Here is an 18,662-nt window from a genome sequence, read left to right as displayed (position 1 = left end):
AATATTTTGACAAGGAAAAGTTTTAACCGTTCACAGAAGGAAGAAGAATTGAAAGAAAGATAACATTTCTCACTAGACAAGAAAGTGAAAAAAGACTTGAAAAATCTGAAGCTTTCAATTCTGTTAAACAAATTATAAAAGAAGAGAGGGAAACAAGTGACGTCACATACACACCATTTTGATTCAGCTGTTTGGAAGGGAAGGTCGAAGAGATAATCTTTTTATGAAGCTTCGACTGTTTTAAAATTTAGATAGATTTTTACGTTTTATGAAATAGATTTTCCTTCTTATATTCATAAAACGAAACTTAAAAGCCAAACTTGAAAAATGACCGGAGGATCCCTTTAAGGAAGAAATCAATTCTGAATTACAGATTGCGGGAAAAAGTTTCAGTTGATAAGATAACTTCGAGAATGAACCTTTCAGTTTGAAACAGTTTTTTTGTGATGGCCTTGCAGCGTAAAATAGTATCTTAGGTAATGATAGAAATTCCACATATCATGTATATTTAAATACTGATCTTGATCTTTAAGGATCACCCATGGCAATCTTTTCCACCGTCGTTTGACGATGTCATTCCACCTGCTGACGACGAGGCCAATCCACCTGCTGACGACGAGGCCAATCCACCTGCTGACGACGGGGCCAATCCACCTGCTGACGACGAGACCAATCCACCTGCTGACGACGAGGCCAATCCCCCAGCTGACGACGAAGCCAATCCACCTGCTGACGGCGAGGCCAATCCACCTGCTGACGACGAGGCCAATCCAACTGCCGACGAGGCCAATCCAACTGCCGACGACGAGGCCAATCCAACTGCCGACGACGAGGCCGATCCACCTGCTGACGACGAGGCCATGCCATCTGCTGATGATGACTCTTCAATTGACTCTTCAAGTAGCAGCAGTAGTAGTCACAGGAAAAAAATGAAAAATACAAGGTAGTGAAACACAAAATCGACACCTATAGAAAGTGAGTTTTCCTGACTAATTTACCGACCTGAGATGTTGACCACTGTCCCTAGGTTGGAAATAGAAATCACATGGTCGAGAAACAACTGATTACAAGACACTTTCCTCACCTGTAATTTTGCTTTTATTTATAGTGCGATCCTTTTCTCTGACCTCATGATAATAAAAACATGGTGAAGAAACAGCTATTTATCGGCCTTGTGAATGCAACTAAGAACTGGAAAAAGCCATTCCCTGACCTTGCGATGGAAAAATTTAGTCTGAATAAGAAGTTTAACAACCCTGTGAAACGAAATTTTGAGTTGGAAAAAGCTATATCCTCACCTAGTTATGGAATAATTTAGCCTGTAAATATGATGGTTAGCTACCCTGTGAAATGAAATTTTGAGCTGGAAAAAGCTATTTCCTCACCATGTGATAGAATAATTTAGCCTGTAAATATGATGGTCAGCTACCCTGTGAAATGAAATTTTGAGCTGGAAAAAGCTATTTCCTCACCTAGTGATAGAATAATTTAGCCTGTAAATATAATGGTTAGCTACCCTGTGAAATAACATTTTGAGCTGGAAAAAGCTATTTCCTCACCTTGTAATAGAATAATTTAGCCTGTAAATAAGAGGTTTAACAACCCTGCGAAATGAAAATTTGAGCCTGACAAAGCTTTTTCCTGGCCTTGTGATGGAAATGTTTTGCCTGTTAAATTTCAATGAGACCATTCCACCCAGAAAAAGCTATTTCACAATGTAGCTGTGAACCTCAGAACCTTTAACTTATAGTCAACTCTATGAAGGACAACGAAGAAAATGAGACAAATGTGAATAGTGGAATAATGTGGTTTATGGAATATTACCTAATAACAAGCCCAAAATATTACAAAAGACAATACTTGTCAACTTACAGGGTAGATATTAAAATGTACTAGAATAAAATATATGTAACTCTCGAAGTAATCACTATCATTATTTTTTTCATTTTTCGAGTAAAAACTTTTCTTTGTTTATACCAGTAAACTTGCACGTGTAAAAAATTTCCTCTTTAGGATAAAATTAGTAGAGAGGGAGAGAGTGGTCCATCCTATCAGAGGAACTGGCCTGAAAAAAATATGTTAAATATAAATCTTAGGAAATCACTACGCTAGGGACAAATAAAAAAAATACTATTATCAAAGATGTAAAAGCTATAAAAAAATCTAGCATTTCAACATTAAACATTTATCAACTTTTTCTATACAAAACTAAATCAAAAACCAAATTATACCAAGATGCTCTATTAATATCGAACCATTTAAGAGATTTATACACCCCTCTTCCATATGTAAACTCAGGGGAGCCTTTCAAATGACGATTATGCACCCAACAAGACAACAATTTCCGAGGTGTTCTATCGAAAGACATACGTGCCACATGGCCCAACCAGGACAATTGACGATTGAAAACATAATACTCAATTGGCGCAATATTTAGCTTCTCAAACAGTGAATCAGTTGATAAAATTAGTATAAAAAGAATTAAACACACCAGTGCTCAAGGCCAATCCAAATCCAATTAAAGTTGGGTACCCAGCAAATAAGATATTTCATTGAACAATCAAGAGTAAAAAAGAGTCAGAAAAAACTAAATAGTTCTTAAGTGTTTAATTACTTTCCATCTCGATAAATGACGATATTATCCTTATCATCCACCGGGATATCTATAACTGCCACAAATCTGTTAGTGATAATGAACTTTGCCAATTCAACAGCCATTTCCCGGACGGTGCTTTTGATAGGGTTCATATTCGTATAACCTACCCGCTTTGCCGTATTTTGAAGCGTAAGCTTGTTCATGGTGAACACCTTAAAATGTCTAAGGAACACCTTACTGGTTTTGAACTTGTCCTCGTCCGTCAATTCTGTAGAAAAAAACAGACTTCAGACTAGACTGGTAAAATTTCCGACAGGTTTAGTTGTCAAATCTCGTCAAATAAGCCTAATATCCTGTATGTCATAATGTCTTAGATGAGGAGCACTTCCAGAAAGAAAAAAAAACAATATAGTTAGAACCAAATAGAAAAAACAATAAAAATAATAGGAAGTATCTAGCGTGACATCAAACACGTGTCTTGTGTCAAAGCGGCCGTTTGAAAATTTAGCAGAATAAGATGGCCATTGGCTACTCAAAAAGAAGCACTCATACCTGATAATGAATAGTTTTTTATTGGTCTATTCGCCATAGTTTCGTCATCTAAACAAAAAAAACGTTAAATTATTTGGAGTGTTTGATTTATAATATAACCCCTTCATTTGCATTTTGAAAATCTAAATTTGAAATACATGACGAATTCAGCCCAATGATAGCAAAACATTGCCAAAATTTTATCCAAAATTCAAGAAACATTTTTATTTTTTCAAAATCCAAATGTACTATGACCAAACGCCATTATTTTCAAAGCCTTTTACTTCATCAATAATCTATTCAGCACCCATTTCAGCTATGTGAAAAAGGTGTTCACGGGAAAGAAGACATTTTAGTGGAGAATTATTTAACTTTTTCTTGAAATTACCTGTAAGAGGAATCTCTTCATCATCTTCATGCAATGACTGGGTTTCTTGACTGTCTTCCTCTAAAAAACTCTCCAGGGATACTTCTTCCTTACTGTTTGAAACCTAAATAGGCATGGTCTGAAATGAGCTAATACAGAACTAAGGCAAAAGAAATGACACAAAAATTGTTTAATAATCATTAAAAATTATTATTAAAATCGTATATTAATAATATCAAAAAACTATTAGCTTAAAAAACCTTGATTAAATAACATAAAATTAATTAATCAGTTTGAGTGTCTTACAGTTGAGGAAGTCCTATTGATAATTGGTGATGGTAGCCTCATAACTGGCGAATCTTGAGTTGCTTCGGACTGATAGAAAAAAATGCAAATTATTATGAAAGGAAAATTTTTAATAGGGAAAGACTTTAGAAAACATTACTCAAATTTGGTATTTGTAATTCTTTAAAAGCGCACTAACTATTTGCGTGTCTTCTGCCAAAACAAACGCATCATTTTGATTTGCCACTTTTTCTTCCTAAAACAACAAGTAGACCCCAAATAAAAATATAATTGTCTAAGTCATTAAAGAATCTGATAAAAAAGAGAAAATTTGCAAAAAATCTCTAAGAATCATAAAATAGTACATCATAAAAATTATAGCCTTTTAATGGAAAGATATTTCCTGTTCTACCCAAAAAATCAAAGCAGTCATCAGACACAAGTTGAAGATGAGATCTTACTTGCCCCACCTATTTTTTGGTTGCTTTTCGGACTAATTTTACAAAAAAAGCTAAAAAATGATTATTTCTGTGACATATTTTTCACTTACCTAGTGCAAAAATTAATGTTTTGATGTTTTAGAATTAAAGTCTTTTCGAGAAATTTTTGTTTGCAGCAAACAACTTTCCAACAGAAAATGTTTTCAAATTATAAATTTTTTTTCAGAAAAGTCATCCAAAAGATTAAAGAATTACAAAAATAACTGAAATTCGCTAATTTTACCAGTTTTAACTACCCAGGTAGTAAAATTTTTTCAAAATTTAGCACATAGATACCACCCTTTTAGTATTTTAACTACCCTTAGCAGTAAAATTTGTTTTTAATTTTTCGTCACACCATGGTGAGATTTTACTACCGATCCCCCCCTGCCCTGTCAGGTATTAAAATACAAAACCTGGTTACTTACAGTAAGTTCTTTCTTCCTCTCTGGAATCTTTGAGTTGAAGGGGTAAGCTGTTACTGTTGAGTGTTGATTTTACAATCCCCAACAATTTGATTTCGCAACTGCTCAAAAAGCAGTATCTGCCTGATGGTGAAATTCATCATTTTGAGTAGTTCAATACGGTTATCGTACAAGCAAAGTGTTTCGATTAAGTTTTTCTCTGAAATTTGATGCTCTGAATCAAAGAAAGAAAACGATCAACATCAAGAACAGGTTTCAGAAGCACTATACAGAACTATACACTATAGTTTAACTAGTCAAAAAACAATTTTCCTACCTTTTAATAAGGCAATAATAATTTTACACCAATAACTTAGCAGCCTAAAAGACCTCAGCTTGAAACTTCCTTCCAGATTTTCGGTTTGAATTCGTTTGTATGGGAAAATTTGCTCAGGAAGGATTATTTGCACATGCGCTGTGGTATAGTGGTCATTGACCTTAGTTGTTGTACAGGCGACAATGAGGTTTGATTCCCACTCACACTCACACACAGCGGTAGTCAGTTCAAGGTGCTGGAGGCCTCCTGCGAACTCAACCAAATAGAAATAGAAAAGGATCAGCAAATCCATTTGTGAGACAGAAGAACTCTTAACATTCAGTTTCAACAAAACACCAAAGCAACATTAAAGTAATGTATATGTATAAACCTTGAAATTTGGCACGTAGTTCCCCATTGACATTTTGAAACCAATCTCCAGACATTGTTGTTGTAGATGAAAAACCTCGTGCGTGGTCTGATGAGATGAATAATGTTGAATAATGTGATCCTTTAAAATCCTAGAAATCAAAATTTTGTGGTTTACACTAGAATTGATGTTGTGATATTTCAGAAAATTAAGTCTGTTCACTGGTACAGTGTAAAATCTTGGACTTGGTACATGAATTGGAATAATCTCATGGCAAAAGTTAATTACCTATTCAACATGCATGCATATGCCATATGATGAGTGCTGATAAACTTGTAAAAATTGTCATATTTTCTACACCACAAATTTCATGCAGTTTTTTCAATACTTTTTATGTATTGTGATAGTAAAATTCAAGGTAAATATCTACTTATTTGTGAAATGCTCAAGTTCAAATTTTACAACTGCATCTGGTTTCGTTTCAAATTCTTTCAATCTGGATTACCAGATCGACCTTCTTCCAATAAACACTTGCCCGCAGATTGTTTTTTGACTTAAAAATTTTGCGCGAAAAAAAAACATCGATTCTGTGGTGGAGCACCAAACCGCGCCAATTTTTAATTTACGTTTACTATGCGTGGTCAAACTTCTTTGATTATATCCTAAACAATGAAACGACGAAACCCGTGGACGACGCAGCCAAGGAAATTATTCGAAAATGGCGACCTGAAAATTTGATTTTTGGCGGTTGTAGGTGGTAAAAAGATGTCAAACGAAATATGTGAAATATGTGAAAGTTTGGAGTTTATGTGTTAAGAAATTGGAATGGTTCCATACATTACAATGGTTTACAGGCCCTTTTTTAGTCCAAATATTTTCTTACACCAATGTCAGAAACAATGAATCTCGTCTCATCTTATTTCCAACACTTAAGTTAGCCAATAAGATTTCACCTATCAACAAAAGAGCTCATTAAAAATGCACGATATATGAGATTATGAGCATGCATACCTCGTAATTTTTTTAATCGTAGGGCGAGCATGGTTACAATAGCATACTTCTCCTGTTTCTTTATACCTCAATAAGATAATAAACGAGCTGCTGAAGCTACACTCCCAAAAGTGGATATCTTTATTGAAAAAGCCATCGATGGGAAAAGGCCTAGAAAGAAGAAATCAGAAAACATGTACGAATATGGTAAGATTATTTGAGATGTGCAATAGAAATAAAGAGATTAGCAGGGAAAAATCTTAATAAAAAGATTTGTGCTATGTGTTATGACTCAAATTTTCTTTTAAGCTGGACTTCAGTGTTGCATTTGCTCCTGCACTTTTTATTTCTTTTTTTCTACTCAGATGATGAGGACGAGTCCGAGAAAGAAAAAAAAGCAGAAATTTGTAAGAAAATATTCTTCAAAAGAAATTATGTTAACGTACAAATTATTGAATTTCATGCCAAGATTCATTTTCTGAAACTTAAGGTAAGTCCCATTAAATTTGCTATTTTTGCGATCAATATTAGGGTTTTCAGGTCCATATATATGATTTCATTATGATATCCATAATAATTGTTTCCAAAATTAAGTAATCATGATCACAATCCTTCTTGAATATTTAGATTTTGTAATTTTCGCTCAAACAAAATTTCTGTTTTTACGCGTCTATATTTTAATGATAGCTTTATAATTTTATCACAGGGTGAGAATAAAGAAAATAACACTGGAATTCTGAAGACTGTTACAAGCAAAAAGAAAAATGTGAGAAAACAAGCTTAAATTTTGTTTTGTTTAAGAAATGAATTAATAGCAGACCTATGGCCATGAACAAAACCTGCATGTGCCAAAGTAGCACTCCATGTGAAAGCAGATGATAAACATGGAAAGAAAAAAAAGGTAACATTGTAAAACTACATTCAGAGTTTCGTATAAAAAAACAAAACACAAGTTTTGAATTATTGAAGCAGTCATTCATTTATTTCCATTTTACTAGGTGAACGTTAATGCAGATGCTCAGAAAGCAACACACCACAATTTTATGACTGAAATAAAAACAGTAATTACATTTTGTAAATTATCTTTGTATAGCTCAGGTTTTGTTCAAACTTTTATAGTTGAAAGTAGCCTCTTTTTTGAGTTTTCTCCTCTTTTTATATAGCATAAAAGGGTATTTTGTTTCTTCGAATAAGGGAATTATACTTGAACAATAGATGTATTTTGTTTTTCATTGGAAACCAAGAATTGTTTATTTATCCTAAAGGTTTGTTTTTTTTTACTTAAAGATATGCATGATTAAAGGACTAGGAGTTTACTTTTTTTTACAGATGAAAGAAAAATTGAATGCTGCTAAAATACCAATCGAACAAACCAGTGAGTTTAACTATTTGTTTTGAAAGTGCAGTTGATGCTCTCTGATTCGATCTTTAAGGTGAATTAATAAAATATACTTTGTCAGATGGTTTTTTAAACTCAAAACTGCTTGAATTTTTCTCTCTATGTTATATGAATGTTATATACACAAGTATGTAACAAATGAATCCAAAAAACTTTACACAACAGTGCATTCACAAGATGATAGACAATTAGTATGCATGAGTTACCTTAAGGGAATAAATTAATGCGAGAATTTATTAATGCGGAATAAGTTAATGCGAGTAACCCCCAAAAAATTATATGTTTTGCGGAATAAATTAATGCAAATAGGCCCATTTTAAGGGGTTTTGAGCAATTGCGGAATTAGTTTGGGCGCTTTTTAAGTAAGAGAATAATGTCAAATATGGGAATACAAGTGCTTAATTTATGCACTGGACTCCAGAAAATGAATATTTGGGATTTACACCTCCAAAATCAACAATATTTTAGAAAAAAATGCGGAATTTATTAATGCGAATGGCGAATGGCCGAAATTTTTTAAGTTTTGCGGAATTTAATTTTGCGAAAAAGGGCCAAATTTGCATTAATTAATTCTCTCATTAATTTATCCCCTTAAGGTAACATATAACAATAAAATAATACATTAACATAACATGAGATCACTATGACAACATTGAGACACTTTCAAAACATGACAATTGACAATGCTACCGACAACTTGATACATTACAACAAAAACGTGCAATTTACAGACCAACATTTAACATTGATAATTTACAGAAGAAAGTCACAATATATAAACAAATGCTACTATAATGTACGAGACTTAATATATAATGGCTTGGATACTGAAAAGACAAGCAAAAGCTGCAAACAAAAAAAGAGACTGGAAACAAAGGAAAACACTGACCAAACAGAAAAACACTGACCAAATAGAAAAACACAGAAAAAAGCTGAAAAACCCAAAAATGGGGAAAACCCCAAACATCCTGAGGAGAACCATAACAGTCACTGTGTCTCAGCCACTACAAAAATAGCTATTTTTTTTAAGGTGTTAACTCAGATACAGAAAACGACGAGGAGCTACTGAATGTCAGCACATTGTCTCCCAACAAAGTGTCATGTGAGAGTAGCGATCATGTAGCTGAACCTGCCTCACCAAAGAGAACGACGGTGGCTAGACAGACACAATCTTTTCCATCAATGACCAAAGGTCCTGAAAAGACACAACATAACCTGATACCTTCGATGACCAAAAGTCCTGAAAAGACAAACTTTACCACTCTACAGCCCATTCGAAGGACTTCGCCAAGAAAAAAAGCCCATAATAGCCTACCAAGGCCTTCAATTAACTTAAATAATTTTGAACAACAACCTCGGCAACAGCAAACACAAAAGCAAGTTACAAACAGCACCCCAACGTCTAATAATTTTTTGGGAATAAACCCACTTGGTTTTTTAGAGAGTAGTACCAGTAGTACTGGGTCTCCTGGCTTTGTTGATGAATTAAACAACAATTGTGGATATTGGAATAATTCAAATAACAATAAACCTTCAAATTCTGTTACCAATAACCAACGAATGTATAATTCTCAATCCTTGACATCTTTGTGCGAGATTGTCAACGGTCTTCAAGCGAGGGTCAAGGCTCTTGAAGATGAAAATTCAAACCTGAAGACAGTTGTACATATGTTGATGGAGAAAAGCCAAAACGATAACAGACCAAATGTAAATAGCCACTTTAATCTTGTTATTTTGTTGTACATTTTTTTCCACATTTGTCTCAATATCTCAAAAAGATTTCCCATATTGCACTTGGTAATGTGTAACAATTATTGTTATTTAAGAATCCTGATCAAGAAGTAGATGGACATTACGCCCAACTGTCAAAGGAGCAAATTGTAAGTTTTAAAAAACATGAAATTATTTCACAGCAAATTTTACAATTTGGAAATAGTTGATAGTCAACATTAACATAATTATTATTGACATTTACAGAAATGTTTCTAATTATAACGTTTTTAACACATCTTTGTCAACTTGTCATTCTATTTATTTAGAAAAAAGTCAAAGAGATTAGTAAAACTTGTGTGAATTACAAGGGTGGAATAAACCGGATGATGGATGTTGTGTTCACTGAACAAGAAATGATTTATTGTACACCTTGTAGCTCATAAAGATATTTTATTTCTGAAATTTTACAAACAGTTGCTTGAATGTGAAATGGCTTTGGGGATCTACAACAAAACAGGAGATCACTGGTGTTTATTGGTATATTGCTATCTGCCTTTAGAAATGCATTAGCATTTTGCAACCTAATATTTCGTAAATTAGAAATACCTTCTAAAGTCTGTCCAGATATAATTGGCAGTGGAAACAAGAATGCCTGTAACTTTTGATAGTCAAATATAATTATGGAAACTTTTTTTGCTTGTTTCAGAGAATCAAAAGCGCTATATTTGAATGTATTTTTGGTTGAAAACTCCGCGATTTTTAGCGGTTAAATTTGCGATTGCAAAAATTGAGCTTTTTTTCTACCTATGCTATAACGTTCATTTTTACACCAGTGGTAGTTCAACCTTAGGTTTAGAAGTTTGTTAAATTTCAAGGCGAACAAAAAAGTCTTTCGGAAGATATGGGACCCGAAATACCCCTTGGTAGCACGTTTCTGTGAAATATCAAATCTCCAACTTATTACTAAAACGGGGGTAGTGACATGATAAAACAGTTGTTCGATCATAACACATTTTACGATCTCTTTAATGACCTCATAGCCAAACTGTGTTTAGTGTTTTGGGAATTAGCAAAGTTCTTTAATACCTTAAAAATAGCAAAGGCAATATAAGTTCATGCTTATCTTTTCAATAAAAACAATTATACTGTGATTTCACTTAGTTTCGAAATAATCAATGATACCAATAATACCAATGCACCAACACTTTCCAACTTTTAATTGCACTGTTCAAAAAAGATAACATAACCCCCGGTTTTAGTAATAAGTTGGAGATACGATATTTCACAGAAAAAAGCTACCAAGGGGTATTTCGGGTCCCATATCTTCCGAAGGACTTTTCTGTTCGTCTTGAAATTAAAAAAAATTCTTAACCTAAGATTGAACTACCACTGGTGTAAAAATGAACGTTATAGCATAAGTAGAAAAAAAGCTCAATTTTTACAATCGCAAATTTAACCACTAAAAATCGCGAATTTTTCAACCAAAAATACATTCAAATATCGCACTTTTGATTCTCTGAAACAAGCAAATAAAAATTCCATAATTATATTTGACTATCAAAAGTTACAGGCATTCTTCTTTCCACTGCCAATTATATCTGGATAGACTTTAATAACGTCTAGTGCCATTTCTAAAAATTGGATTCAAGGATGAATTAATTTCTAAGTGTGAATTCTCTAAAAGTTTGGATAAATACAAACATTTTGTCGTCAGTTTCTTAGGAAGTTGTCAGGTTTATGATACGTTCAATAAAACATCTTTGAAAGAATACCTCTCATTTACTTTTCAACTTTCAGGTTATATCACCACCAAAGGTGTTGTGTCTCTTTGTGGACGGATTGTAACAGAATAAGTGGATTTAAATCAGGTAGGTTTAGAAGTAAATTGAGTCAGCTAGACGCCATCTTGGCTTCATGGTGGTCTTGCTAGAAGTAAATACGATTCGTGTAAATACGCACGAAATCTCAAATGAAACTCTCAATAAACAAAGATGGCAGCCGTAGCTGTGTATATAAACATAACATCCCTCCCTTACTGGATGCTGTCTTGACAAACTCAGCACTGAAAGACTACGAAAAGAAAACAAACAAAACGAACTGTGAAGTCACAGTGGGGCAAGCAAAGGCAGAACCCTGTGCGACTCTCTGGAGGACCTGAACGGCATAAATCGGGTCTAACCGATAACAGGGATGTAAAAATATAAACTATTTTCCTAGAAATAATAAAAATTTCATGTGTCATAATCTTTCATCCAAGTTGGTTTCTTTCTTGATCGTTTTAGTTCTGTGCTATTGTTAGCACCAAGTTCAACAGTTTCTAAATCACTATTTTCCTCTCTGTATGGGATAGTGTCCATTGCTGATGAATCAGAGTCAGAGTCTCTGAGTCAGAAGTGAGTTGTGGCATTTCTTCTTCTACCGTCAGTGACGCGAAGGTGCTGGAAGTACTGGTTGGCTGTGTTTGACGTGTTGGTGCTGTTGACGACTTGGTAACAGCTGTGTTTTGAGAAGGGTAGTATTCCTTGATGTGTGATGCGTGTCTGCAGTAGGTTTTCTTCCCATTGGATATGGTGATGCCACTGTGATGAACGCGAACAATTTTGTACGGAGTGGTCCCCTAGTATGGCTGGGACTTGCTACGTCGACGGAGGTTCTTGCATAAGACAAGTTGCCCAGGCTGAAGGTTGTGATGGTGAGCACAACGTTTCTTGTCAGTGTACGATTTTGTTTGACTCTTGTAGGTGGCGTCCTTTTGAATGACGTGTTGATTTTGGGGTACCGGCTTTGTAAGTGTTGGAAGGTGACTTCTCGGTGTGTGTTTGTACATTAATAAAGAAGGTGATGCACCTGTAGCAGGGTGAGGCGAGTTGCGGTAGGATAACAAGAATGAGTCGAGTTGCTTCTTCCAGTCTGTACGATTGGCGCTGCATGTTTGAAGGAACTTGCCAAGGGTACGGTTGAATCTTTCCACTTCACCATTTCCTGCTGCATGGTACGGTAAGACTTTACGGTGGTTGATGTTTCTTGACTTGAGGAATTCTTCAAAGTTGGATGCAATGAATTGCGGTCCGTTGTCTGTGACGATTGATTCAGGATACCCAAAAAGAAGCATTCGACGAGCCATTTGTACGAAATATCTGCTGTTCTTTACCAGGTGAAGGGTTTTTCTATGAATATGACCAGCACATCCCATTTTCTAGGATGGCTTGTTTTCTTCAAATTATCTGATGTTCTTATTCAGGAGAAGATATCATTCATGAACAGCAGATAGTTTTTTCTAGGTCGGGCAAAACTCAATGAACAGCAGATAATAATTTTTAGATGATGACGTAATCAGTGAACAGCACATCGTATTTTCTAGGTCGGGCAAAACTCAATGAACAGCAGATAATAATTTTTAGATGATGACGTAATCAGTGAACAGCACATCGTATTTTCTAGGTCGGGTAAAACAGATAGATTTAAACAAGAAGGTGAGGCAGCAAGCGGAACAGCAGATTTAAGATTTTGTTTGTAATTTACTATGCGCGCCCGATGTTGCCAGAGGACAGAAAGGCGAAAAATCAACTCAGAACTAAAAAAAGAAAACCGAAATATTTACCTTAAGATAGGACTAATTTTTGCATTTTTCGGCAAAACCGCGAAAAAATAGAACCCGCCAATTACAAAGTTTGGCCAATTTTCATAAAAAAAAACAGCAAAGTCCCTAGGAAAATGAAAGAAAGGTGTCCAAAATAGGGCAAAATCGTGAAAATTAATTCGCAATATGCGATTTTCCGCATTTTATTTCGACTGCGAAATTAGTTATTTTAAGGTATCTAAAATAACCAAAATTTTAACTTTGCTTGACACTCCTATCGACCCATTAAATATAATCAAGGCCCGGAAAACCCGAGTTGAAAAAGAAACAAGCACAGTAAAAGTTGAAGAATTATTGATGTTTAAGTAATTTAAATAGTCTTTTCGCAACCTATCAAAAAAAAGAACGTGTACATTAAAAAAAAGAACGTGTACATTAATTAAAGGAAGAAATTTTGACGGGAATTTAACTTGGCGGGCGAAGGTCATTTTTGTCCAAAAACGCCATTAAAAAAAGAAAAACCTGTTTTAAAGCCTGAAATAGCACACATTCAGGGGAATAAATAGAGCAATTTAAATTTGTTTGATAAGATCATGGTAGGATATAAGAATAGGTTTCTTTTCAGTCTTGTTTAATATTTCATAAAATCAGGCATTAATATAGTACCAAAAATTTACAATTTTCCTAAACTATAATGTGTAAGAGGAGAAAATTATATCAAATAATATTAAACCTTTCGCTACCTTGGGGAACTATTTTCGCGATACGAGTTTGTAAAATAAACGCTTTTTGTGGATTTTATTTTCTCGGTTGACACCAATTTTTTCCCGAATTCTCTCGATTTCTTAAGAGTTCTGAAGATCTTGTGTGAAAATCGTATTTCGCGGAACTAATGTTCGCAAAAATTAGCTGCCTTAAGGTAGTTCACGTTAACCCCACTGGCATAAGGAGGCCCTCCATGTAAACAAATTTGGAAAACGCTTTGGACTCTTCCGGAAGAAATCTGTTCATGGGATGTAGGATAATTTGTCCAGAGGTTTTCGATACCCCTGCAAAAAATCTTTGAAAAAATGGCCATGTCTATTTGGTAAATTTAATAAAATGTCCAGGGATAAATGTTTAAAAAATGAAATATTTGCTGATGATAAAATTCTCATGAAAACTTTTTAAATGTTCTGACGAGCGAAGTGATTGAATTGCAATAAGTCATCCGTTGGCAGTCGTCGGGTAAAAAAATCACAATCTTCACGATCCCAATAAACAACTTCTCTTTTGACCAAGGACTGATGAAACCTAAGAGGTAGAAAATAGAAAATCATAATATTTCAAAGCCATGAAATTAGGAGTACCTTAAAGGAAGAAATTTTGGCAGGAATTTAATTTTGCTTATTGCTTGAAAAAATAAATTTGCAAGAGTTTAATTTGGCAGATGAAGGATATTTTTAGCCCAAAACACTGTTAAATGAGAAAAACCTGTTTTTAATGCCTGAAATAGCAGGCACTTATGGGGAATGTGCACATTCCAAATTTGGCGGATGACAGGATAGATTAGAACTTTTGCCAAATCTGCTAAATTAAGTGTCCCCAGAATTTATTTCTTTAAGGTATGACTATGACTAAACATTAAATTTAACATCAATATGTGTTATATGTCACGAGAAACAAAATCACTCGACAGTATATACCTTTTAATGAGACTAAATCGAATATTATATTGGTGAATGTTGCTTCATAAAACAATAGGCGAATTAAGATCTCGTAATTCCATCTTTTACTTTGGATGAATTTTCCTCAACTGTTCTTGGCCAACAAACGTAAAAATACCTTAAAAATATAAAGGATGATTGTTTGAACGACAAAAGCTCCCACTGAAACGCCTCTTCGATTTATCTGTGCTAAAGTCATGTTCCAGCTGGAAATGGCGATTTTTGCTCTCAGCAAATTAACACTGAATAAAAGTGATCTGTTCTAGCTAAAAGTTTGACCAGGCGGTAAAAATTGACCTTTAGTTGCTAAGGCGAGTGCAGTACTTGGAATATTGACTCTGTTCCTGGCGAAATGACAATATCTGAAAAACTTTTCTAAGTATTCTAGAGAATCGCTAAACAGCATGTGAGCATCTGTTTTGTTGATTCATTTAAGACTGAAAAAGTGACCTGCTGCTCTGTCCTTGATTTCATGTCTACCCTGGCAGATAAGAACAGATATCACAGAAAGTCCCTTGATAAGCATCTAACCAGAGGTTTAACATCTGTTCTGAATAAGTTTTCTCAGTGTATCAGGAAATAGTGCCCTGTTGAGATTGGTCCCCTGAAAACCGGGATCTGTTCTTAATTTCAAAATCTACCTGGCAAAAAAGAACTAGCTACTTTCTCATCGGTAGGTGCTTCTGGAATGAGTACTCCTTAAATATAAACTGTACGCCAATGGAAGTAATAAATAATTTTCCTTACCTGTAACATCCGTATAGACAGCCATCCAAATTGGCAGTCATGGTTTGACAGACTTGATGTTTATTAGCCAAAGTTCAAAGATTTTATGGAAATTTTGACATGTAAATTCTTGTTAATATTTCTTATCTAAAAAATATATATATAATATGAAGAAATTCACAGAATTTCTTTCATTAGAATTTCTCTTATCTTTTATCATCGGGAGATTGAGTGGCAGATATTTTATAATGATATATAAAAAACGTGCGTTGAACAGTATACTCGGGCTCAGTTGTACAAGAGGAGAATCAAGTTGTAAATAGTATGTAAATAGACATAATAAACTTTGCTTTTATTTTCGGTTTTAGAATATAATACATACAAGTCTTAAAAATGATCGTTAAAATATGAACAGTCAAGAATAAAAATCTTTTGCTTTGAGATAAAAATTCGAACAGTTAAGAATATATACAAATAAGAAAGGTAGCAGCAACATGCGAAATCAGCATTTTGCCTACTAATAAATAAACCAGTACAAAATAAGCGACCTCAAATTTATGCTGAATAAATGAACAGGTTTCTAAAACAAAACGAAATGACAAAGAGCAATAATTGAAGTAGATTTTAACCTAAACGTCCGTCTTACTCCTTTGGACTTGATCCGTCAATATTTTTTTTGTTTTTTTTTGCAACCTTGGAAGATGTTACAGAAAGTTGCAAACAGATCTGAGCATCACAAGCCACAGTTTGCAGAGGAGAGTGACACCCCTTGGTTTTATACCCCCATGCTATATACCCATCCCCCTTCTGTAATGAAACCTTAACCCCCCTCTATTTTTTGCAGAAGATCTAAACTCGCTCTGTGCGCTACCAAAGTAATCAAAGAGAAAAAATGTATACAGTCGCAAGCCAATAATTAACAATATATAAGCGTTTTTAATAAAATGATACACTTTGATGGTACATATTCTTACTTTAAAACATAATGTGACCATTTGTATATGATTAAGTTGAACAAAATTTCCAACCCCCTTTCTTATTTGACCCCCCTACATTCCCACCCCCTAGTTTTATAGGCAAACCTTGTACCCCCACTACAAAGGCCCCCAAGAAAATGGGCACCCCCTATTAAAAAGGGGGTGCAAACTATGCAAGCTTCTCTAACCAAATCAAAAAAATGTCACTATTCAAATCACTACACAAATAATAAACTTACAAGACAGACAATAGTACATTCAAACAAACAAATCTGTCAAAAAAAAAGCCTTGAGTCGGGTGTGATAGGCACACGTGATCTTCATGTCGCCTTTACTTAAGAAAATAGTGTTGAGTATGCACTGTTTAACCCCATTCATGGTTTCACAATTGTTCCAGAAAACGTTGACAAATAACCATGCCCGGGACACCTTATCTGAGCCTTAACTGAACATGAGGGTAGACACAGAAGACATCACTACAGAACTAACACATCTAAAACATTGAACATAAAATCAAAATATGAAACTAAACAAAAGAGGATTATTGATTGTGAAATTTTTTTTCTAACTTACATGCTTTGCATGAAGCAGATCTACGATTCTTTAATTATTTAACTTTTTGAGCAGGTTATTATTAATTTGAGCACCAAGTTTTAGAAGTTCTGAAGATATTTCATGGTCTGACCTTCATTTCAAATTTTGCCTAAGCATGCATCCTGCCTGCATCCAAAGAGAGAATGCTTTCTTATGAAAAAAATGTTAAATCAATACAGAATAAATGAGGCCCCCCAGCGGTAAGTCTGATCACGAAATCACTCATTTTTTTGTCTTCAATTCAATCACGATCACGATCACAAAAATCAGCAAAATATTTGGATAAAAAGTCCAAATCAAGCATCACGGCTCAAAAATCTTTCAAATCATGATCAGGCTTTGACCCCTGATCATGAGGAAAACATCACGTAATCACGCAAGAAAAAGGTCTCTATCATCACGCCATCATAAAATCCGCTAGGAGGGCCTGATAAAATAAAAACAAAAGCCAAAAGAGATAATCAAATGTTAACAAAAGAAACTGCAGGCCAACCAGTGTCAGTTGAAAAATGGCGAATTTAATAGTCGGAACAAATTTACTAAATTAGGGTTAACGAATGGTTGTTGGTTGTTGAGTTGTTGAGGAATTTGTGGCTGAAAGTTGTATTGTGGAGGGTTGTATTGTTGAGCGATCGGAGGTTGAAAGTTGTATTGTGGAGAAATTTGTGGCTGAGAATTGTGTTGTAGAGGGTTATGCTGTTGATGGTTGAGTTGAGGGTTATTTGGATGCAAGTTCTGTTGGAGAGGGTTGTGCTGTTGATGGTTAAGTTGAGCGATATGCGGATGTAAGTTCTGTTGGAGAGGGTTGTTCTGTTGTAGAGGGTTGAGTTGTTGAGTGACATGTGGCTGTGAGTTCTGTTGTAGAGGGTTGTACTGTTGAGAGATTTGTGGATGCAAGATCTGTTGTTGGGGGTTGATTTGTTGAGGGTTGATTTGTTGCGGGTTGATTTGTTGCGGGTTGATTTGTTGCGGGTTGATTTGTTGAGGGTTGATTTGTTGAGGGTTGATTTGTTGAGGGTTGATTTGTTGAGGGTTGATTTGTTGAGGGTTGATTTGTTGAGGGTTGATTTGTTGAGAGATGTGTTGTGGCTGCAAGTTCTGTTGTTGGATAAGGAGCTTTAAAATATCTTCATTTTCTTTCAATCTATTATCCGTGTTTTCTTTTATTTGTTTTTTTAATTTAATGTTTTCTTTTTTTAATCGTTTTAAGTTATTTGCTTTCTGGTGCCGTCTTCTTCGGTTTCTTAAGGTTCTTAAAACATGCCTTGCATCATTTGGAGCTAAAGGCTTCTCAATAACGGTTTCAACGCTGGTGTCTGACATGAGATCATCTTGATCGCGGTTATTTTCTGACAGTTCTGGGAAGCTCATTTTCGTTATTGTTCTTTAAAACAATTTGCTATACCTAATCTAGAAGATCAAACTAATTTGATGGTACAAAATATTATGAGGTTTTAGCTCTAATCTGCAGAAATTATGATGGGAAGAAAATTTAAACACTAATCGTTGCAATCTGTAAAAATCTATATATTTCTGGAAAAAGAAAATCATCCTACAAATAGCTTCCCAAAAGTATTTGTAAAATTCTAAGTACTTGAAGGAGTCCATCCTTTTTTATTGACAGATTCA

General features: G+C 34.5%; 1 protein-coding gene and 3 long non-coding RNA genes across 4 annotated transcripts; 1 reads left to right on the top strand and 3 right to left on the bottom strand.

Moving 5' to 3' along the window:
* Positions 1–2,582: 2,582 nt before the first annotated feature.
* On the bottom strand, positions 2,583–3,576 carry LOC136805387 (uncharacterized). Its single transcript, XR_010846391.1, has 3 exons — positions 3,516–3,576; positions 3,149–3,196; positions 2,583–2,864 (listed from the first exon to the last, which is right to left on the bottom strand). It is a non-coding gene; the product is annotated as an uncharacterized lncRNA (long non-coding RNA).
* A 3,627-nt stretch (positions 3,577–7,203) lies between these two features.
* On the top strand, positions 7,204–9,612 carry LOC136805386 (uncharacterized). The gene is made up of 4 exons (XR_010846390.1): positions 7,204–7,239; positions 7,337–7,399; positions 7,668–7,713; positions 9,564–9,612. It is a non-coding gene; the product is annotated as an uncharacterized lncRNA (long non-coding RNA).
* Positions 9,613–13,622: 4,010 nt separating this feature from the next.
* Positions 13,623–15,605, bottom strand: LOC136805384 (uncharacterized). The gene is made up of 3 exons (XR_010846389.1): positions 15,484–15,605; positions 14,716–14,854; positions 13,623–14,323 (listed from the first exon to the last, which is right to left on the bottom strand). It is a non-coding gene; the product is annotated as an uncharacterized lncRNA (long non-coding RNA).
* Positions 15,606–17,531: 1,926 nt separating this feature from the next.
* Positions 17,532–18,404, bottom strand: LOC136805380 (nuclear transcription factor Y subunit beta-like). Its single transcript, XM_067061960.1, has one exon. It carries the CDS (start codon positions 18,402–18,404, stop codon positions 17,532–17,534), a length of 873 nt encoding a protein of 290 aa, XP_066918061.1.
* Between the last annotated feature and the right edge of the window lie 258 nt (positions 18,405–18,662).

The sequence above is a fragment of the Clytia hemisphaerica genome, unplaced genomic scaffold, assembly GCF_902728285.1.
Source record: "Clytia hemisphaerica strain Z4C2 unplaced genomic scaffold, Clytia hemisphaerica genome assembly, whole genome shotgun sequence".
Classification (NCBI taxonomy): domain Eukaryota; kingdom Metazoa; phylum Cnidaria; class Hydrozoa; order Leptothecata; family Clytiidae; genus Clytia; species Clytia hemisphaerica.
Note: the sequence above shows the minus strand (reverse complement) of the source record. Positions and strands in the feature narration are given on the sequence as shown.

Excerpts from the sequence above, each read along its gene's own strand:
- LOC136805380 (XM_067061960.1), bottom strand. The coding sequence starts at position 18,404 with ATGAGCTTCCCAGAACTGTCAGAAAATAACCGCGATCAAGATGATCTC.